Here is a 22,976-nt window from a genome sequence, read left to right on the forward strand (position 1 = left end):
TACATTATTTTTTCCTTTCTTTATTTTTTAATTGAATTCATTGGGTTGATGTAGGTTAATAAAAATTTTAATATGTCTCATGGAGCATAAGCAATAGAAATTCTCTAAGAGGTAAAGATTAGAGGGTAGGCAACTTTATTAGATAGTATTAAGTTCATATTCAATGTATTGAAATTGTCAAACTTTAAAGTCTTTCTAATCTGAGAAATGTGAAATAGCATCTCAGAGTTCTAATTTATATTACTACCAAGGATGAATATCTTGTAGAATATATATCTGTTTTTTTAACATTTAAGTTTCCCTCTTGTGATTTGCTTATTGATGACCTTTGCCTATTTTCTACTGAGTTGTCTTCTCCAATTAATTTGTATACAATCTTTAATTTTCCTGGATAAATAATACTTATATTTATACATGGATTTATGGTTTCATTCCAGTACACCCCTTTAACATTGTTTGGCATCTTTAATATATAAATACTCTTTTATTTGATACTAGAGGCCCAGTGCATAAAATTAATGCATGAGGGGAGTCCCTCAGCCTGGCCTGCACCCTCTCCAATCTGGGACCCCTTCAGGGGATGTCCAACTGCTGGTTTAGGCCTGATCATCCCCAGCTGCCCTCCCCTGCCAGCCAGATCACACCCTAACTGCCCCCCTCCCCCCCCGCGCCGGCCTGTTTGCCCCCTAATTGCTCTTCCCTGACAGCCTGATCGCCACTTAACTGATTATTCCCCCACGCCGGCCTGATCTCACCCCTAACTGCTTGCTCCCCCATGCTGGCCTGATCTCACCCCTAACTGCTTGCTCCCCCACGCTGGCCTGATTGTGCCCCTAACTGCTTGCTCCTCCATGCCAGCCTGATTGTTCCCCTAACTGCTCACTCCCCCGCGCTGGTCTGATCTCATCCCTAACAGCTTGCTCCCCCATCAGCCTGACTGCTTCTAACTGCTTGCTCCCCTGCCGGCCTGATTGCCTCTAACCGTCTCTGCCTAGGCCCCCGCCACCATGGCTTTGTCCAGAAGGAAGTTGGACGTCCAGAAGATGTCTGGTCAACCTGGTCTAATTAGCATATTACGCTTTATTAGTATAGATGGTCAAATTTATCAAACTTTCAATTTTTTATTTGAAAATGTCTTTTATCTTGTTTAAGAAATCAAGCACTTGTTTTATTTTGTTTAAGAAATTTACCTCAAGGTCCTTAAGATATTCTGATGCATATTTTTTTTTTGTAGAGGCAAGATAAAAGGAGATTCAGATTGAACATGTATTAAATTTAAAGATTAATTTGGTCAGACTAGATATACTTATAATATCAGATGATAACAAGGAAGAACATAAGGTATTTCTACATTTATTCAGTACAAATAAGTTCTTCTATAATGTTTCATAATTATTTTCTCATTAATATGTTTTTTTAATCCTCACCCGAGGATATGTTTGATTTTTAGGGGGGGGGGGGGGGGCAGGGAGAGAGAAGCATTGATGTGAATGAGAAACATCAATCAGTTGTCTCCCGTAAGTGCCCCTACTGGGAATCAAACGTGAAACCTAGGGTATGTTCCCTGACTGAGAATCGAACCTGCAACTTTTTGGTGTACAGAACAATGCCCAACCAACTTTGCTACTAGGCCAGAGCTCTCATTAATATGCTTTGATAAGTTTATTCCTCTGTATATTTTATGGATATTTTGTATGAATAATTTGATGGTTTTTTTTCTTTGAATATATTTTCCAATTAGTCATTTTTGTACTTAGAATCAGTATTATATTCTATACTAATGGATATTTCCATACTGATGGGATTAGGATCAATATTTTTTAACATGTCAATTTCACATTCCAAAAGAGATCTCTCTTATTTCTCAGTTGTGTGTAGATTATCTTGGACCTTTTAGGTAGACTTTCTTCACTGTTCAGGGTAGAGTATAATAACAGTTATTTTTGCTTCCTCCCTATCTTTACATATTTTATTTACTTTTCTGATGGTTTTTTAACACTAATTAGGCCTTCCAATATTATACTAGACTGTTGTGATGAAAGCAAAAATGCTTTCTTCTTCCTCATTCCAGTGGCAAAGCAGATGAAGTTTTACCATTATTCAATGTTTGATATAGAATTTTAGCAAGCTGCTTTTATTAAGTTTAGGTAACTATCTTATTTTCCCAGTGGGTGAAAAAATAGTCATGAGTAACTATTGAACTTTATTAAATGTTTTTCTGCAGCTACTGAAGTATTTTTCTTTAATCTGATAATACACACTATTAAATTATAAAATTTTTATATTGAGATATATATTAAAACTCAACATGGTATTGATGTTTTTTACAATCAGTATAATTATATTATACTAGAGGCCTGGCACATGAAATTGGTGCACGGGTATGGTCCCTAGGCCTGGCCTGCAATCAGGGGCATCTTCCCTGGCTGCCTGCAGCTAGCCCTGCCCTCTGCTACACCTACCGCCGGTTCCCTGTTTGCCATTGGACGATCAGAGCCTGCCAGTTGAGGAAAGGGACCGAGAGGTGGTCAGTGAGCCTCATAGTGACTGGTCCAGTGGTCGTTCTGGTCGTTCTGCTGTTAGGGTCAATTTGCATATTACCCTTTTATTATATAGGATGTGCTAATACAGGGTGGAGCAAAAGTCAGTTTACAGCTGTTTATATGGAAAATAATACAATAAAAATAAATAATGTTATAAGAATAAATTCTGTTTCACATACAACTGTAAACCCACTTTTGCCAAACCCTATAATTAAGTTAGGAACTCAAGCTTAACATTCCAGTACCCTTCAACCTTTTGAGTCAAGCAGAGTCATGGGGACTTGCTTTTAAATTCACAGTACTATAATCAGAATCATGTGAGAACCGTATTATAATTGTTGAGTCCCTATCCCTAAAGATTTATTGATTTAACTGGACTTGTGAAAATTCAAAGAACTATACTAGAGTGGAGTGTAATAAATCTGTATTTAAGTGAAATAAAATCACCCATACACACCCATTAAAAAAAATTTTCCTAACCTAATTTTTGTTTACAGTATAGATTCCAAGCCAAGCAAACTACTCAATCGGGGTCAACTAAAAACCAACAACAAACATCTTATCCTATATAATAAAGAGGTAATATGCAAATTGACCATCACTCCAACACACAAGATGGCCACCACAAGATGGCCTGTAGAGGAGGGCAGTTGGGGGGAACCAGGCCAGCAGGAGAGGGCATTTGGGGGTGACCAAGCCAGCAGGGGATGGCATTTGGGGGTGACCAGGCCTTCAGGGGAGGGAAGTTAGGGGTGACCAGACCAGCAAGGGAGGGCAGTTAGGAGCAATCGGGTTGGCATGGGCGCAGTTAGGCATCAATCAGGCTGGCAGGGGAGTGTTTAGGGGGTGATCAGGCTGGCAGGCAGAAGTGGTTAGGGGTAATCAGGCAGGTGGGAAGGTGAGTGGTTGGGAGCCAGCAGTCCCGGATTGTGAGAGGGACATCCCTCTTGGGGTCCCAGATTAGAGAGGGTGCAGGCTGGGCTGAGGGACACACAGACACCCCCCACCCATGCACAAATTTCATGCACCAGGCCTCTAGTTTAATATAAAAGAGAAAAAGTGTGAAGGCACTGATATTGTTCAGAGAGAAGGAGAAAGAGAGAGAGGAGGAGGAGGAGGAAGAGGAAGAAGAGAAGAAAGGGGGAGGAGGAAGGATGAGGGAGGGAAATGCATCCATGGGTGCTGCCTCACCTGATTTTTCTAAATCATGGCTGTTTTCGCCTGTAGCTTCAACTTCTGATGGCTTCTCTTCATTAATTCCAAACTCACATGGTAACTGCCCATAAGCTGTCTCTTCTACTACATCTTCTGAGCTTAGATGATCTTCTTCTTCAGATTGATCAAATGAGGACAAGCTCTCCATGCTCTCACTGTCATCAGAGCTGTCACTTTCAGTATCAGTCTCACTTTCACCTTCGCTGCTACTAGGGCTTGATTTTTCATTTGACATAGTAGGTTCAGAAGCCATGGTTCTGTAAAAGCAAAGCTCTTAATTATCACTTTATTTAAAATAACATCACAATATAGTTTACTTCTTCCAGAGGTAAAATATATTCAATTCCTTCTTTTCTCTAAATCTTCTCCATACCTAGTTCCCTAACGAGGGTACTTTTTCATAATCCTCTTCGCAAATATGTTTGCAATTAAATTACTTAAAAGAGATGGAGGAGTTGCATCGTAGGGGGAAACCTATTCCTGAAAATATATATGTGAAAGTCATATTTACAGAGACAAAAAAATAATGTACACATTTAAAGGAAGATTTGATTTATGAAAACTAATAAATGCTGACATTTCTATGTAAATTTAAACTTTGGAATAGTCTACATAGATAAATTTCTAGCATTTTAAATATTACTTTGATTGTATTCTTTTAAGTCACAGCTGAGCACATAGGCAACCAGATTATAATGAATTAACACTCTATCAATGCTTAAATTGCAGGTTTCTGTGTACTCAATGATTTTCATCATTTTTTTTCAAATGAGTTTATGAAATATGCATTGTCTCACTGTATAAACATGTGTACTCTTTATCTGTTCTTTTTTAAATAGTAAAATATTTAAGTGGAGACATTAAGAAAGCTACAAAAACTGGGATACTGTCTTGGTGGCTAGCAGATAGCATAACTTCATGTTATATAAAAATGTTTATTCTCCAGCTTATGGAGGAAAGGATCAAGTGTGGTCCCTCAGAAATCAAACTAATAAAGTTTCACTGTATTCCAAAAGCAAATAGATACAATCATAGGTACTATGTATACTCAGATTCACAAGACAGTGACAAGCAGAAGGAATGATTATCTGTAAATAAACTTCAATCTATTAATAGTGTTACCAAGAAATTTTAATGCCATGGACTCTTTAAATGAAATCACAGATATATTACCAAATTACATAAAAATAAATTACACATACAGAATTACAAAAGTCAGTGTTTTATTTTTGTAAAAAAGAGGAGCTGAGAGTAACTTGGCTATACTACCAGTCACCCTACTGAGTGCCTATAATAATAAAATTAATTAATTAATTAATTAATCTACCCAATCATTTTTATTGGGTATTTACTATAGCATCAGGCACTATTCTAGGCAATAGCCTCAAGGCCTTTAGCTTCTAAGAAACATTCACTCATCTGTCAAAATTCCATATCTATTTATGATAAAAAAAAAACCTCTCACCCAGCCAGAGTGGCTCAATGGTTGAACATCAGCCTATGAACCAGGAGGTCACAGTTTGATTCCCCATCAGGGCACATGCCCAGGTTGCAGGCTTGATCCCCCAGAGTGGGGTGGGCAGGAGGAAGAAAATCAATGATTCTCTCTTATCACTAATGTTTCTATGTCACTCTCCCTTTCTCTCTGAAATCAATTAAAAAATATATTACAAAAGAACAACTCTCAACAAAGTGGGTATAAAAGCAATATACCTGCATAGAAACATTGAACAGGCTGTCAAGCCTCAGAGGGAAGGCAGGGAAAGATGGGAAGGGGAGGTAGAGATCAACCAAAGGACTTGTATACATGCATATAACCAATGGACACAGACAGTAGGGGGCTGAGGGCATGTGCTGGGGGTGGGAGTGGCCAGGGCGAGGTCAATGGGAGGAAAAAGAGCCATATGTAATACTTTCAACAACAAAGAATTTTTTATATATATTTTTATTGATTTCAGGGAGGAAGGGCGAGGGAGTGAGAGATAGAAACATCAATGATGAGAGAGAATCATTGATCGGCTGCCTCCTGCATGCCCCCCACTGGGGATCGGGCCCTGAACCCGGGCATGTGCCCTTGACTGGAATTGAACCCGGTACCCTTCAGTCCACAGGCATACACTCTACCCATTGAGCCAAACCAGCTAGGGCTACAACAAAGATTTTTTTTAAAAAAAAAAAAAAACAATATACCTGAACATAATAAAGGCCATATATAACAAACCTACACTAATGTCATACTGAACTGTGAAAAGCTGAAAGCTTTTTCTTTTTACATCAGGAAGAAGACTGTAAATGGGAAGATGCCCACGATCACCACTCCTACTGAACATAGTATCAGAAATCCTAGCCACAGCACTGAGACAAGGGGGTGGGGGTGGGAGTTATCCAAGTTGGAAAGTAAAAACTAAAATTGTCACTCTTTGATATATGATACTATATTTAAAAATAACACTAGAAAGTCCACCAAAACCTATTAGGATTAATGAATTCAGTAAAGTTGCATGATATAAAATTAATATTCATGACTCTGTTGTCTTCCTATATAAAAATAATGAATTATCAGAAAAAATAAAGAAAACAATCCCGTTATAACTACATCAAAAAACATAAAATACCTAGGAATAAATTTAAACAAGAAAGTAAAGGACCTGTACTCTGAACATTATGACATGGATGAAAGAAATTGAACACATATAGATACTCATGGATTAGAAGAATTAATATAGTTAAAATGTTCATTCTACCCACAGCAATCTACAAAGTCAATGCAATTCCTATCAGAATACCCATGCATTTTTTCACATAACTAGAACAAAAACACTTAAAATTTACAAGGAATCACAAAAGATCCCAAATCTTGGCCGCCAGGAACTCATAAAATGGCTCGTTCTATCTGTGGCCTGCGGAGGTGGTTTCTTTTGGGATCCACCACCTAAGAAGTAATTCCATCCACTCCAGCTTCCAGCATCCCCACTGACCCAGGCTCTGCCGCAGGCCATTCCGCAACTGGTTCTTGTGCATCCTTGGATTGCATGCCTGCTGGTCCAGATGTGTTGACACAAAAGTACCCACTTTCTGCCGCAGGTTTGGTAAGAGAGGTTGGTGTCCACATGGGCCAGGCAGTCCCGGCGGAAGCTGTCAAACCGGCCATGGCTTTTGGCTTTTGAGCTGCTCCGCGAGGAGCGCCAAGTGCTGAGGTTCCCCGGGAGCCTGGGAAGCTGGGTTGATGGCACCGCCGCCGGCCCTCCGCCCTCCCCCACCCCCCACTCCCCACACCCCCACTTCCCCGCCCTCCCACCCCCGCCGCCGCCATCCGCGGTGCCTGTGTTCCGGCCAAGCAAGAGGGAGACCTAATAGGGATGCTTCTCTGGGGCAGAGGTCCTGGAGATGCGGCAGAGGAGCCTGAGCAGAAGGCGGCAGAGAGGAAAAGGAGAGGGCGGGGAAGGAGGAGGCGGAGAAGAAGCGGACCGCAGCTGAGAAAGAGGCGGAGGAGGGGGACGGGAAGGTTCTGAGGCAGCGAAGGCGGAGGGAAAAGCGGCAAAAACCATGTTAACAGTATTTAAAATCTAAGTTTACAAACCACCACTGAAGGTAGGGTTCTCACTAACACCATTGTTTCTCTATCAATCAGTCCTGCCGAGCTCATCATTGTCTCATCTTCAACTTCCCAAAACAGTTAGAAATAGATACTTAAATTAACGTGTGTGTGTGTGTGTGTGTGTGTGTGTGTCTGTCCTTTATGTGTGCCTTGTCTGTTACATTACGCTAGAAGCCTCATGCAAAATTGTGTATCAATTTCTTTTTAATACTTAAGCTGATCCTGGAAAGTCTTAGCATGTTTTACAAGTAAAATTCCATGTAAAGCAGCCATGTTGGCATCAATCTCAAAAGGATATTCGAGTTAGTTTATTTGCAAAGAAATTGTCTTGGGAATACACCACCATCACTTCTCTACCCCCAAGTCTAACTAACCTTCACGTATAAGTTAACTCTTAGCAGTCAGTTGTTTCTTATATGGTCCTTCAACATCAGCTCTTTTTTTTTTCTCACCTATTCATCTACACACAAGGCAGAACTCCCCCTTTACCTGTGACCTGTAGTTTCCTTTTCACAGTCCAACAGCCAGCAGCAGTTGCAAGACAGGGGAAGTGAGTCGGCGGTGATCAGTCGAAGTTACACTATTTCTCTCACTGAACCCAGCGTAGCAACTTCTCTGCATCAGCTCACGGCATTAGCTTTCGTTTCCTGGAGAGGCTAAGAGGAATGATTTAGCATTATTTTTGGCCACACCCTCCAGGGAAGGAAACATTGAAGGCAAAGGTCTAATTATTACATACACACCTACCTCATTACCTCATGGGCTGTTCGCTACTCCAAGGACTTGGTTCAACCATTCCTTTAAACTCACAGTTGCCTACCCCTCCACCTTCTTTTATTTGCTTTTAAAGTTCTACCAAAATTAGAGTAAGAAAGGAGGATCTCTTGGGGGGGGGGGGGGGAGTGATCTGCTGGCTGAAATGGAATGTCCAGTGGAAGGTAGAGCCCAGCGGTAGAGAGCTTTTGTTCAGCAGCAGTGCTCTGTAGAGAACCAGCACAGTGAATCTCCCTCAGGGCTGTAATAGGACCGAGAAAGAGTACTCCACTGTCATGTGCCTGTTTTCTTCATAGTTCTCATGTTCCAGGCATAAAACATTCTGAAGGTTAGAGAAAATGTGAACGTTAGATGTCATAATCCTAAACAAAATATTTGGGGGGTGGAATTCTAAACAAATCCTAAATAAAATAATAGCTAACCTTATCCAGCAAGATATAAGTTAATCATAGATTTTAAAGCCCCCACAAAATTAAGTTTACATCTTTTCTCAACCATTTCCTAACCCTGTAAAGACCTTCAATGTCTCCAATCAGCTTCTTCAGCAATAATAATTAAAAATAATAAAATTTTAAAAATGGAAATAATGCCATTCTCTTTTGGGGCTTACATTAAATAATAGCCTATATATGAGACTGAGACAATGTTTTGTAATCAAAAGAAGAGATTTGGAGCCATTTTGAGCCTCAGTTTTCTCATTTTTAAACAAGAATGATAATTACTTTGAGAGGTTGTTTTGAGAATTAAAAAAATAAAAAATATCAGTGCTGGTGACACTATAAATGAGATTTCTTATTATCACTATCATTATTTTATTATAAAATCATATTATAAAACATCTAACACTTAATAGATAATAAATACAAGTGTTTCATTATAATGTAAAAATATGTGTAGTCAAAGCTGACTGAATGCTAGCTTCTATCATGAAAATACAATCAGAATAAGGGGGTTTGATTTTGTGACAGTAGGAGGAGCCCACTGAGAAGCACACCTTCCTCCATAGAAGCGAAGGCTCCAAGTCCAACCACCATCCTTTCTGAGGACCTCTTTTCATAGGTTGTCTGCCTGTTATCTCTAACGGGCTGACCCTCTTTTTAGTTAGGTTTCAAGCATTTTAGACAATAGCACAGCTTAAGGGCTTTGCTGGTTCTTTCTACAGAAAACATTTGGACTCTGAATATAGGTTTGAATGCATCTCCTTACATTCGGGTTTGAGTTCATTGCTGAAGACTCAAAGTTGGAGACTATTGGAAGAGGTGCTTTTATGTTTTCCCTCACTATGAGCTCATCTCAAAGGAAAGCTGCACAGAGACGGTGATATTTGAGGTGGATTTTAAAGCATGGTTCAGATTATATAGAGCAACTGTGGGGAAATTCAGAGCCACATAATTGGTTTAAAAAGAGGAGGATGCAAACTGTACTTTGGAGGGCACTCTGTGGACTGGTTTAGTTTGGACAGATTATTAAAAATATAACATGTTGACATAAAGTAGGCAATATGGCTTGAAAGACAGATTGATGCCAGATTATAACGGTCTTAAATAACATCCATGGAGTTTGGATTTTATCACTGAGAAAATGTAATGGTTTTGAGTGTATAATATGCCTCTGTAGCTCCAAATATTGAATATTCAATGATGACTTTTGTGTTTCTAATTTTCATCTTTAGCTTGGATATCTCTCCTTAACTCATATTTCATCTTTCAGGCTACCTACTAGCAATGTTAATGAGGCGTTAACAAATATAAATATGCCCCAAACTAAAATCATTATTTCTACTCCTAAAATGTTTGCCCTGATATAGCTTATGTAATTTAATGGCATCCAAGTCCATTCTTCCATTCAAATGAGAGAACTACCTCTTCTCCTACCAGACCCATACTTAATCTGCTATTAGATCTTGTCCATTGCGTCTCCTAAAGACCATTATATTCACCCCTCCTTCCTATGCCTAGCACCACTGCTTTGTTAAGGCTCTCCTTTTATCACCTCTGACTCTGACCATTTTAAGAGCCTCCCTTCTAGTCACCACATAACTGCTAGAGTTTCATTCCAGAAGAGTGGTCTGGACATTTTATCCACATGCTTTACTGCCTCCAATGGATCTCCATGAAGTGTTTAACAATAATTTTTTAAGAAGTCTAGCTTAGCCAGTGTGGTTCAGTGGTTGAGCGTAGACCTATGAACCAACAGGTCACAGTTTCATCCCTAGTCAGAGTGCATGCCCAGGTTGGGGACTCGATCCACAGTGGGAGGCATGTAGGAGGCAGCCAATCGATGATTCTCTCTCATCATTTTTAAAATGTATGTATATACTTTTTATTGTTGATAGTATTACAGATGTCTCCCTCATCATTGATGTTTCTATCACTCTCTTCCTCTCTCTCTCTCATATCAATAAAAATATATTTTAAAAATTCCAACTGACTATGGCTTCTTCAATAATTCTAAGCAGATATAAGTCTACCTCCTCTGGGTTCCCAAAGTGTATGTATTACATATACGTATCTCACTTACCACAATGGGTGGAATGATTAAACAAATTGTGGTATGTCCACACCATAGAAAACCACTCAGGGAACATACTATTGATAATGTAACAACTTGGATGGCTCTCAAGGGAATTATACAGAGTGAAAAAGAAGCCAATACCAAAAGGTTACATACTATATTATTCTAGTTACATAGATCTTGAAATGAAAGAATTACAGAAATGGGAACAGCTAGTGGTTGCTAGAGCTTAGAGACAGCCTGGGGTGAAGGGGTGTGGAATCAGATAAGTAGGGAAAAAACGTAGGCAGGGAGAGTGAGGGAGGTTTATAAAAGTACAATAAGAGGGTTATTGATGGTTATGGAACTATTCTGTATCTTGACTGTGAGAGTGGACATGCAAACCTACACATGCAATTAAACTTCATAGAATACATACAAATGAATGCATGTAAAATTAATGAAACCTGAATGAATTATATTTATATCACTTTGTACATTCTGATATTGCACTATACTATAATTATGCAAGATGTTACCATTTGGGACATGAGGTATATGGAATCTCTCTGTATTATTTTTTAATTACTTTTTCATTTGGGATATAATTGACATATTAGGATTAGGCATATAATATAATGGTTTAATATTTGAATATATTGTGAAATGATCACCACAACAAGTCTAGTTAACATTCATCACCACATAGTTACAATTTTTCCTGTGTTGAAAACTTTTAATTGTTACTGTCTTAGCAATACAGTACTATCAACTATGATCACAATGCTGTATGTTACATCTCATGCTCTTTATTTTATAACTGTAAGTTTTACTTTGAAAAAATATATATTTATTGATTTCAGAGAGGAAGGGAGAGATACAAACATCAATGAGAGGGAATCATTGATCGGCTGCCTCCTACACATCCCCTACTGAGGATAGAGCCTGCAACCCAGGCATGTGCCCTGATCAGGAATCGAACTGTGACCTTCTGGTTCATAGGTGAATGCTCAACCACTGAGTCACACCAGCCAGGCTCGAAGTTTTACCTTTTGACCCCCTTCACCTGTTACATTCACCTCCCACCTTCTGCCTCTGGCAACAACCAATCAGTTTTCGGCATCTATAAATTCAGTTTTGGGTTTGGTTGTTATTTTTTTAGTATAAGAAAGATCATATGGTCTTTGTCCTTCTCTGACTTATTTTACTTACCATATTGCCTTCAAGTTTCTTCAATGTTGTCACAAATAGCAAAATTTAATGCTTTTTTATGGCCAAATAATATTTCATTATATGGATATATTTTTCTTTATCCATTCATCCTTGTCTTGGTAACTGTAAATAATGCTTCAGTGAACATGGAAGTGCATATAACTTTTCAAATTAGTGTTTTGTTTTCTCCAGATAATTACCCAGAAGTGGGATCATGTGGTACTACAATTTTTAATGTATTTGAAGAATTTCTATACTGTTTTCATAAAGGCTGCATCAATTTCCATTCCTAACAATCATGAACAAGAATTCCTATGTCCTTGCCAACATTGTAATCTCCTGCCTTTTTCATGATAGTCATTTTAACAGTTATGAGGTAATATTTCATTGTGGTTTTGATTTGCATTTCCCTGATGATAGTGATGTTGAGCACCTTTTCATGTACCCACTGGCCATCTGTGTGCTTTTTTTGTTTGTTTGTTTGTTTGTTTTGAAAAATGCCTATGCAGATCCTCTGCCCATTTTTAAATTAGAGTATTTGTTTGCTTGTTTGTTTGTTACTGAGTTGTATGAGATCTTATATATTTTGGATGTTAACTCTTATCAGATACATGACTTGCAAATATTTTCTCCCACTTGTAGGTTGTCTTTTCATTTTGTTGATGGTTTCCTTTCCCATGCAGAAGCTTTTTAGTTTGATGTAGCCTAACGTGTTCATTTTTGCTTTTGCTGCATTTGGTTTGGTGTCAAATTGAAAAAATCATTACCAAGTTCAATTTAAGCTGCTTACCACCTATGTTTTCTTCTAGGCATTTTATGATTTTAAGTGTTACATTCAATTCAATTCTTTAATCTATTTTGAGTTCATTTATGTTAGTGTAAAATAGAGGTTCAATTTCATTCATTTGCAAGTGGCTTTCCAGTTATCCTAACACTATTTATTGAAATGGTTGTTCTTTTTCCATTATATATTCCTTTATGATTTGTATGTGTGAGTATATTATTTCTTAAAACTGCATGTACACCTACAATTTTCTCAAATAATTTTAAAATAAATGTCTCTTCCAGAATACCCTTTATAGGATCAATGTCATTATGTGTGTTTTTTCATGTAAAAAAATGGAAATAAATTATGGTGATAATAATAATTCTCCGATAAATCTTATTAGGAAGATTTCACATTACAACAAATGGAACATAAAATGCTTTCAAATTTCCTATGTAACCTGGCTCTTTATAAATTTCCTAAGTTACTCTCTAGGTTGTTGCTAAAAATCAGAAAGGAAGCTGCCCATTAGACCCACCTCAAATAATTTAGGTACATACTTTTTTCTTTTAAGAGAATACCACATTGCAAAAAGTAATCTTATACTCTTCCTAAATATTAGGGAGCCAGATTGGCTAAGACATGTGGGGAAGAAGAAAAATCACATCTCCATGAGACTTATGAAACCAAAGTAGGAAGTAGAAACCATGACAATATATCAGTATTTTGTATCATTGTAGTAGATATAAAGAACAATAGAAACCACTTTGGTTTCTAAGAATCTTGGTGTTCAGAAATTGTTGTAGTGCAAGTTTTTTAATATTGAGAATGGATGTAGCCAGAGAAAGTAAAGACCCCTAATATGGTACATCAATGATGGGCCAGTTCCAGAAAACAGAATTCTTCCATTTCCAGACAAAATGAACCACGGGTATTTTCCTAAGCCAATAAAAGCTTTGTATAAAAAATTTCACCCAAAACATCATCTTTAAGTAAGACATCTGGGTAGCAGGGCAAAGTAGACCTTCTGCTCTGAGGATGAAAGGCTTTGTTCATATTTAGGGCCTAAAATAGAATCCAGAACTGTGACCTGAGGCTGAGGCTAGAGAGGAAAAATGATTACAGTTGACTCTTAAACAGCATGGGACTTAGGGGTGTGAACCCTGTGTAGTCATAAATCCACATATAACTTTTGATTCTCCAAAAGCTTAATTATTAATAGCCTACTAATTACTGGAAGCTTTACCAATAATTTTAACAGTTGGTTAACACATTTTTTTTGTATTACATGTATCATGTACTATCTTCTTATAATAAAGTAAGCTAGAGAAAAAAATGTTAAGCAAATCAAAAGAGAAAATACATTTACAATACTGTATTTATCAATACTATAAACTTACATTGTTTACAAGATGAATGGCCTGTCTGTACCTACATCAATATTGTCTCATATGTAGTAAAAGAAATTCACATTTATTTATAGGCATATCAGTTCATACACTGATAACAAACAAACAGCATATGATTGCTTTAATGACAACCTAGTGTAATCAATAGGATTGTTTCATGGTCATCTAACCTATACACTAATAAATGATTCATTATAAAATTTTACAACACATAGTATTACAGTCGTTCAGAATATAGTATTGGAAACCACTTTTTAAAAAAACCACTTACCTGTGATGATAGGTTGATATGTAGTTTCTCCAATTACAAGAAAGATATACTGCATTGTAAGGTAATTATTTGAAAGGGAAGTTATAAGACAGTAAGTAAACATTATTAATTTTATATTAAATACCACTTACCTTATACTTATGTAAGAATAGGCTATCTACTTCCATAAAAGCCATGCAGATAATGTTCTACATGTTAACTATGTAGGTGATGGTGCTAATGACACAAGAACACCTCATACAGTTTTGCCATGAAGTTATTATCATCATACAAAGACACTCACACACATATACAACAGATACATTTATTAACTGTCATTGTAAAAAAAACCCCAGATGATTATTTACTATTCATCAAGTGGAAATGGATCATCGTAAAAGTCTTCATCCTTGTTTTCTTCACATTGGGTAGGCTGAGGAAGAGAAAGGGAGGGTGGTCTTGCTCCCTCCCTTGACTCCATGGTGGTAGGGGTGAGAGAGGAGGGAGAGATAGAAGGTGGGGCGGGCAGGAGAGGCAGCCACACCCAGTGTAACTATATGGAAATACATCTTCATTTTGTCTGATTTTTTTGCTTTTTTCTTTTTCTAAAAATGTTTCTATAGAGTACCGGTCCTTCTTCCACCACTTGCCTTCGTTTCAGTGCCAGTGCCATATAAGGGTCCGTGTTGTAAAAGAAGTCAAAGCTGTCTTGAATAATCAGAATCCTTCTGCCTGATTGTCTGATGTCAATTTGTTTTCTGGCTTCTTCCTCATCTTCTGGCATTGGTTCGGAAGCACTCACCTCCATCAAGTCGTCTTCTGCTAATTCCTCTGGTACATTGCCTAATAGCTCTTGAATTTCTCTAGGATCCATATATTGAAACCCTTCACCACAATCACCACCTTTTTTTTTTGCCATATCCACAGTCGCTTTCATAATTTCCTTGATTGGCTCTGTCATATTTTATGGTAGTAAGTAATAAAATAGACTAGTATTTACATATATTTTATGCATTCATGACATACCTTTTACTTAATTTTGTTGATATTCTAGGCTATATGGTTCATTTGTGAGTTTTTTTAAATTATTGCAAATATCCAAAAAATATGCAATGTATTTATTGAAAAAATTTCATATATAAGTGGACCACGCAGTTCAAACCCAATATTCAAGGGTCAAATGTATGCATAAACTATCAAATAAAATAAATATATGTATGTAAATGGATTTTCAGATGCATAGACTGAACATAGAGACCAATGGCATTTAGATTAAACCCATTTTATTACTTTGTAGTTTTCAAACAACTTATATACAATTAAAATTAAGCCAAATCATCAGCTATATTTATTTTTCAAACATCAGAGGATTTATACCAAAATTCACATTTATAATTTTTATTTAGTAGTTTAAGATTACTGGAAGATACCATTTTAATGGCCATAAATCTAAGTCATGTAATCACATTTAGGTCAACTAGAGAGAATCAATTTTAACTTTAGGATAGTGTAATCATTTATTTTAGCCTTAATAGACACTTTACAAACTATGACATTGCGGAAAAAAAATGTTCAGAATGTAATACTTGTTTAAGTCTCACAGAGTAAAAATTATTTTTGTCACTTACAAAGTCCTTGCATTTCCTCAATCAATCTGAAACTAGCTGATACATAAGCATTATTATTCAACTATATAAAGAAACCAAAACTCAAAAATAATACACTTCATTCACTAGTATTCATAAGAGAACATGGCAGGTTTGATTACAACTCTAACTCTAAAGAGCTTGCTCTTTCTACTTCATCATATATATATTTCTGAAAAAAACATGAGAATCATGAAAAAAACATGAAAATATGACTTGAAAAATACCCATGAAAATATTTTAAGTGTTTTGGAAAGACTGTTTTCAGACTTTGTTAAATTTTTCAGAAAAGGTTTTGCTCAGTTGTTCAAATGCTAAGACCACATTGTCATCTTCATTTTCACATAGTTCACGCAAGGAAACACTGCAAATGAAAATAAATATATATGAAACACCCATTTCAGAGGAGTCAGTATTGTAAGAAGGCTTTTCCCAGGCAAGCAGAATCAAGTAAATCTCACTAGATGATGAGATGTTAGCAAAATATGAAGAAGAAACATATTTTGCTCAAAAACCCATGCACAAAAAACCAACAAAGATCACAAGACAACTGGCAGTCTATTACTACAGCCCATGTCTATCACTAAGAGGATTTTAAAACCACCAAATTCCAAGTACCCTGATCCTTCCTCCCTTCAATAGCAGCCACACAAACTCCCCTTCTCTTCTACAAGTCGCCTATGGAACCTACAGGCAACTACCTCTATGAAAGGCAAAATATTCCTTCCGTTACCTGGATGTATGAGAAAATAAAGAACACATGGTGTGGTAAACAGAATAATGGCCCCCCAAAGATATCCAAATCCTAATCCCCGGAAATTTATGAATATGTTTACTTCCATGGCAAAGGAGAATTACGGTTGCAGATAACATTGAAGTTGCTAATCAGCTGTGCTTGAGGTGAGGACATTGCCCTGGACTATCTAAATAGGCACAGTGTAGGCTCAAAGATCCTTATTAATAGAAGAGGGAGGCAGGAGAGAATAAATGTCAAAGGGATGCAATATGATATTCTACCCACCAATGCTGGCTTTGAACATAAAAGGGGGCCACGTTCGAGGTAAGGCCAGCTGCCTCTAGAAGCTGGAATAAATAATAAAACAGCTTGTCCTAAAGCCTCTAGAAAGGAACGCAAGCCTGTCTACACCTTCATTTGGCTCATTTTGAACTTCTGGCCTATAGAATTGTAAGAATAAATTTGTGTTGGCTTAAGTAGCTGGTTATGGTCATTTGTTAGAGCAGCAATGAGAAACCAATACACAGGTGACAAGAAAGGAGAGAGGAGATTCAAGAATGAACACTACAGTTGGGCTGATCAAGGACTGAAAACAACAAAGATCTGATTTTTATCAGCCTTTTATAAACGTATCTACTTTAGTTCCACTAGAATTCCAGGTTTGTTTTTCCTCATGTCTTCACTGACCAAAATGAATGACCAGATCTATATTTACAACTTTGCATTTCTTCCTAGTCACAGACCTATAATTATGACTAATGGACATTTCTTCCTGAACAATATTCCACAGATATCATAACACTATTTTTGATTGTTAGTCCCCAAATCTCCTCTGAACGCTTATGTTTCCTATATATCATTAACTAAAATAGAGACCTTGGCATCTTCTCCAACTGCATGACATTTATTGACAAGTTCTTGATTCTATGTTTAATTTTAGTTAAGTATAGTTGGTATACAATATTATATTAGTTTCAGGTGTACAACATAGTGATTTGACATTTATAGTCTTTACAATGTGACCAACACACTAAGTTCAGTAATCATCTGTCACAATGCAAGGTTATCATAATATGATTGACTATACTTACTTTCATCTCTTTCACCCATCCCATATCCCCCACTCCCTCCTCTCTGGCAACCATCAGTTTGGCCTCTGTTTCTCTGAGTCTGTTTTTGTTTTGTTTTGTATGTTTTTGTTTTTTCAGATTCTACTCTCTCATAAATATTTCTCTAACCACTCTTCTTCAACATTCCTTCTATTTCCTTAATTCAGACCCTCACTTATTCTCACCTGCATGACTGTTATAGCCTTTGAGCTTCTACCATTTACATAAACCATACACCGTAGACTCATATTACACTCATTCTTATGCACTGCCTACACATTGCTCCAAATAGTAAGCTCAAACTCCAAATTATGATAATGAAGACCCTTTCATATATATATATATACACACAAATTGTCTTTAAAGCTGCTTTAAGCAACTCAGCATCTCCCCATCCCTAACACAATCCCATATTCTACATGCCACCATACTGCACTTAAAGTCTATGCCTGACATATCAGGCCCTTTCCCAATTCTGTCCTTTGAAAGCACTATTCCCTCTGCTCCATCCTTTAAGACTTGGTCAAAATGTTACTTTGAGAATCCTTTTCTGAATTCAAGGTAGAGTGGGTCACCTTTTATCCATCATCCTAGTACTTATTACCTTTGTAATATTTTCTCTCAGTACATTGTAAGATTTTTTTAAAGCAAGAATATGTTTAATAATTCTATCTCAAATGTTTAGACTACACCTCAAACCAATAATACTTTGATACTTTTATAAAAGTGAATGAATGATTTTCCTAGGCTCAGCTTTTGAGAGAGCTCCTAAGTCTCTGAAGTTTCTTGGAGTGCTCTGCACACCCTAACGTGGATAACTATGAACACGTAAGGAATACTCAATCTAGAGCAGTTCCCTCTGCTTCGCCATTATAAAAGTTTCATTCTCCATATAAAAAGTCCAAACATGTCTGATTAATCTCAGATAAAGAAATAAAATGACCTGGTTAGCAAAAACCCCATAAACAAGGGATTCATGGCAAATTATATGCATATGTGTACAATTTTTAAAAGATATTATTTTATTGATTTTAGAGAGAGGAAGTGAGAGAGACAGGGAGATAGAAACATCAATGATGAGAGAGGGACTCTTTGATTGGCTGCATCTCCCACACCCCCAACTGGGGATCGAGCCCACAACCCAGGCATGTGCCCTGACCTGGAAATCGAACCATGACCTCCTGGTTCATAGGTTGACACTCAATCACTGAGCAACACCAGCCAGGCATATATGTGTATAATTTTTAAAGCCACAGAAAAAGGAACATACATAAAGTATTGAAGTGCATGCATACCGGAGGCATCAGAAAGATGAATATTTAACGAGGCAGCACTAGATGGTCCTAAGGAGAACCTGCTAGTGGAGCCTAGGAATGGGGGTATCCACACAAAATTTGGAATTACTTGGGTCTCCACTGGGCTCTGTTAAAGATGAAAATAGGAAGCCAATATGAGAGATCAGAATTGGAGGAAGCCTGGAGAAAACACTAGATAAAGCAAGACTCAAGAATATGTAAGTGGATATAAACCAGAAACCTGATGGAGCCCTAAGGGGCCCTCTGAAGTATCATGTGTCTGATGTACACTGATTATGGAAATTGAGAAATTCCAGATTATCGAGGTTTTAGAATATTGCTGTCTATTGGTGCACAGTGCCTGGGGCTGAGACTGGTCTGGATGCTACTTTATGTCAAATGGACTTGGGAATTAACTCTAAGGTAGAAATAATGTAACAGGATGTTGAGAAGTTCTGAAAAGTTTTGGAAAATTGAAATGCATAGCACCTAAAAGGTTCAATGATACCTGTAAGTATGAACTTAACATTTTTCAAATTACCACTAAATTACTGGAAAATTTGAAATCGGTATTTAAAAGCTATAACAAACCTGATAGATTGAAGGGTGAGTGAAAAATCTTTCAACAGCTCATAAGCGTCTCCTTCATTCATCCTAAACAAAACAATATTTGGAAAAATCAATGGTGCAAAAACATTAAGATACTTCTTATTCCATATTGAAATGTTAGATTCATCGACAATAATAGATTGCTTTTGTCTTCCAAGAGGTTTTACCAGAATCATTTCTACCATAGACTCCCAAAAGATAATTTAACCTGTGGAAATGATGACTATGAATTCAATAACAAGTATCACAGCCACGGATGACCAACAAAAATCAGAGTCTGACCATCTCAGGAGAAATCCAACGTAGGAAAGTAAAACTCAACAGAGTGAATGAGAGCTAGATACTCAAATGGGAAGAACGAAATAAATTATTTACTAATATCATGGCTGCTTTATTTACAACAGTGAATTTTATTTTTTAAATGATTACTTTTTCTCAAGAGTGTTAGAAGTTGCAAATTCTTTAATTTAATAAGGACTGTTCAAAATTTTATGTAAAATGCATACTGAATTCTGATTGTGTGCTCACTGCCTGGGCCAATTTCCCCATTCCGAGGTAAACTCAAGAGGATGTATTCCTGCTTACTATTTTAAAAATGGTTTCCCTGCCTAAGAACTAAAACAATTGTCTTTTTTTATTCAGTCCTCAAATGTGTGAATTATATACTTTCTATATAGTTCTATCATGAAAAGCTTGTAATTATTATTGTCACTCAGTTTCAAAATATCTAATAATGAATAAATAGGATACTTAATAAAAATATATTTTTACATTTGTACTAGTGACGGATTCGTGCACATTGAAAGGAAATTAATTAAAAGGTGGCCAGTGGGGCGGGACTGGGTGAGAAGGACCGGACATGCCCTGGAGCCAACTTCCCGCTGACCCTCCCCAGCGTCTGAGTCTATAGAGTGAGCGAGGTAACCTCCGGCAGGTGGGGTCCCTCAGCCTGGCCTGTGAGGATCAGGCAGAAAACAGCTCTCTGACATCCCCCAAAGGATCCCGGAGTGCGAGAGGGCACTTTGTAAAGTTGCTGTCCTACAGGGTGTGGAAAGCAAATGCAAAGCCAGATTTGGGGCTTAAAATTCATTAAGTTCATTCATTTAATATGAACTTAATGAATTTTAAGAGAGAGATCAACCTAGAGATGGAGATGGACATAGATATAGATATAGAAATAGAGATGAAAGAGAGAGGTAGACATGGGCAGGGATGTGGACATGGAGGTAGAGAAACAGGTAGTGATTTACACGGAGAAAATTAAAACATACCTGTTGTCCTGGACTAATCCTGTCAAGGAACCATGCTTATAGAAATCAAGTGCATAAGCATTAAGTGGCATTCTTCTTCCTTGGCTATCAAACCTGTGCGGCCAAAGCACAGGAGCCTGAGCATGACTGATACCAATTGTGCGCAGAATGACCTGAAGAAATACAATTTTTCTTAATTTATTCATTCATAATGAAAGTTTATTACATTGTGCTTTTCAGTTACTTCCTTAAACCAGCATTTCTAAAGCACACTCTTTCAGTGAGGGAAGAGGGTGTCTTCCATACACACTGGAGTGTGCTACCCTAAGCAACCCTAGAAAATAGCTTGGATCCACCTATGAACATTATTGCTGCACAGCATATTGATGGCAATTTCAACCATCCGCCTAGAATACAGCAAGACTCACTAGGAAAGGAAAGCTAATTGAAAAATTCATCATTATCCTAATTGGTACAGGAAATATCTTTATGAACACAGCATCAGGGAGCTTGTCCCTTGTTATGTCTCAGGAGAAGAGTTCAATTGAACAACTCTAACACTTTTTATAATCCAATTACCAGAATAAAAAGGAAAGGGAGAGGGAAGAAGGAAAGAAAAGGAAAATAAGAAAAGGAAGAAAGCAAATCAAGAGTTTTCCATGTCTTCTCTCTTTTTTTTTTTGAAAACTGTACTTTGCGGGGCCAATAGGAACTCTAGTATATTGTTGGTAAGAGTGTAAATTGGTACAATTTCATTCTAAATGACTTGATAGTAGCTTGGAAAGTTACTATTAGTAACATCCATTTGGATATTTTTATACCATTATGATCTAGATAATCATTTGACCCTAAAACTCCAGAAAATTTATACTCAAATGAAACTGTTGCACATGTGTACCAGATGTTCATAGTAACTCTATGAATTATAAATACTAGAAACAAACACAAACATTTATTTACAGGAGAATAGATCAATATGTTGTTTTACTTTCACACTATGAAATACTATGAAGTAGCAAAAATAAAATAGAGCTTCATGTCATAACATGAATGAATCTTATGGACATAGTGTTAGGTGTATAAAGCAACTTCTAAGAGACCACAGTAAGTATTCCTTCACTTTTTACAAAATTCAAAAGCAGAAAAAATAAAGTGAGATTTTGGTATGTGACATTTTAAAGGAGAAATAAAAACACAAAGTTTAGAACAGTTGATATCATGAGGAAAGCAGAGAGATAAGTGAATGAAATAGAGGAGGAGCACATGGCTGTTATTAGTTTTATGCCTTATAGTTTACCTATATTCAATTGAAAGATATGTATGCATGCATATTTAGGAATACAGTAGAATGTAATGAATAATAAAGCAAAATATGTTTTAAGATATTATAACTTACACTAGTAAAGTAAATTTGTATAAAGCAAGTTGGATAAGGCACAGGGCATGTTATGTTACCATTGAGCAATACACTGGGAATATTCACAAGATGCTTCAAAACAGATGAAATAGACCTGCCCCCTTCTCTCAAACACATCAAGCACTTCATGCCCTGTACCTAAAAGGTCACTGCTAATTGATGGTGATTGTACGACAGTAAGACATAGACATTATATCCTGTTATATCTGTGTCAGTGTCTCTTCAAAAGACATGCAAAATCTCGAACAAGGAAACAAAAGTGAATGGTACATAATGTTCATAAGTTTAATTAACTGTATGATGAAAATAAGTGGAAATTATAATACTTAAAAATTAATATCTTTTTTCAATGTGAAATAAAATTATTCCAAAATCTCTTAGGTAAGTAACTGTTTGTGATTGCACAAATAAAATACAAGGGGAAAAATCTTCATAAAAGCACTGGTCTTATAAGCTAACATGCACTCCTTTATTATTTCTATACTCGGAATCCTCATTCTTCAAAGGCAGTTTATTATAAGACACTACCCATATGGGGTAAAGCTCTACAGAGCTATCCACATAAGAGCTTCACGCAGGATCTGGAGCAGTGGACTCCAACTTGTTTGGGGCTTTTTTGTTTGGTTTAGTTTTGTTGTTGTTGTTTTGTTTGTT

The 22,976-nt window shown here is 36.9% G+C and overlaps 2 protein-coding genes across 8 annotated transcripts in view; both read right to left on the reverse strand.

Annotated features, from left to right (window-relative positions):
- LOC139010675 (probable ATP-dependent RNA helicase DDX60) overlaps positions 1-7,992 on the reverse strand; it is a 91,198-nt gene extending 83,206 nt beyond the window's left edge. For 4 of the 5 annotated variants that reach the window (XR_011471558.1, XM_070415438.1, XM_070415439.1 and 1 more), the window contains exons 1-2: positions 7,846-7,992; positions 3,735-4,015 (exon numbers count right to left, since the gene is read on the reverse strand). Coding sequence is in view for 4 of the 5 variants with exons in the window: in XM_070415438.1 (XP_070271539.1) it covers positions 3,735-4,011 (277 nt within the window). In the remaining variant the exon portion in view is untranslated. Of the gene's footprint in view, positions 1-3,734; positions 4,016-6,736; positions 6,789-7,845 lie in introns of those variants that run through there. The other variant, XM_070415437.1, reaches the window with a different exon arrangement.
- A 7,682-nt stretch (positions 7,993-15,674) lies between these two features.
- LOC139010677 (probable ATP-dependent RNA helicase DDX60) overlaps positions 15,675-22,976 on the reverse strand; it is a 103,628-nt gene continuing 96,326 nt past the window's right edge. For all 3 annotated transcript variants that reach the window (XM_070415444.1, XM_070415443.1, XM_070415442.1), the window contains exons 36-38: positions 20,927-21,078; positions 19,638-19,700; positions 15,675-16,270 (exon numbers count right to left, since the gene is read on the reverse strand). In XM_070415444.1, the coding sequence (XP_070271545.1) occupies positions 16,171-16,270; positions 19,638-19,700; positions 20,927-21,078 (315 nt within the window). In that variant the 3' untranslated portion in view covers positions 15,675-16,170. The remainder of the gene's footprint in view (positions 16,271-19,637; positions 19,701-20,926; positions 21,079-22,976) is intronic.

The sequence above is a fragment of the Myotis yumanensis genome, unplaced genomic scaffold (genome assembly GCF_028538775.1).
Source record: "Myotis yumanensis isolate MYYU_CA2020_CCGP unplaced genomic scaffold, mMyoYum1.0.hap1 SCAF_5, whole genome shotgun sequence".
NCBI classification, from domain to species: domain Eukaryota; kingdom Metazoa; phylum Chordata; class Mammalia; order Chiroptera; family Vespertilionidae; genus Myotis; species Myotis yumanensis.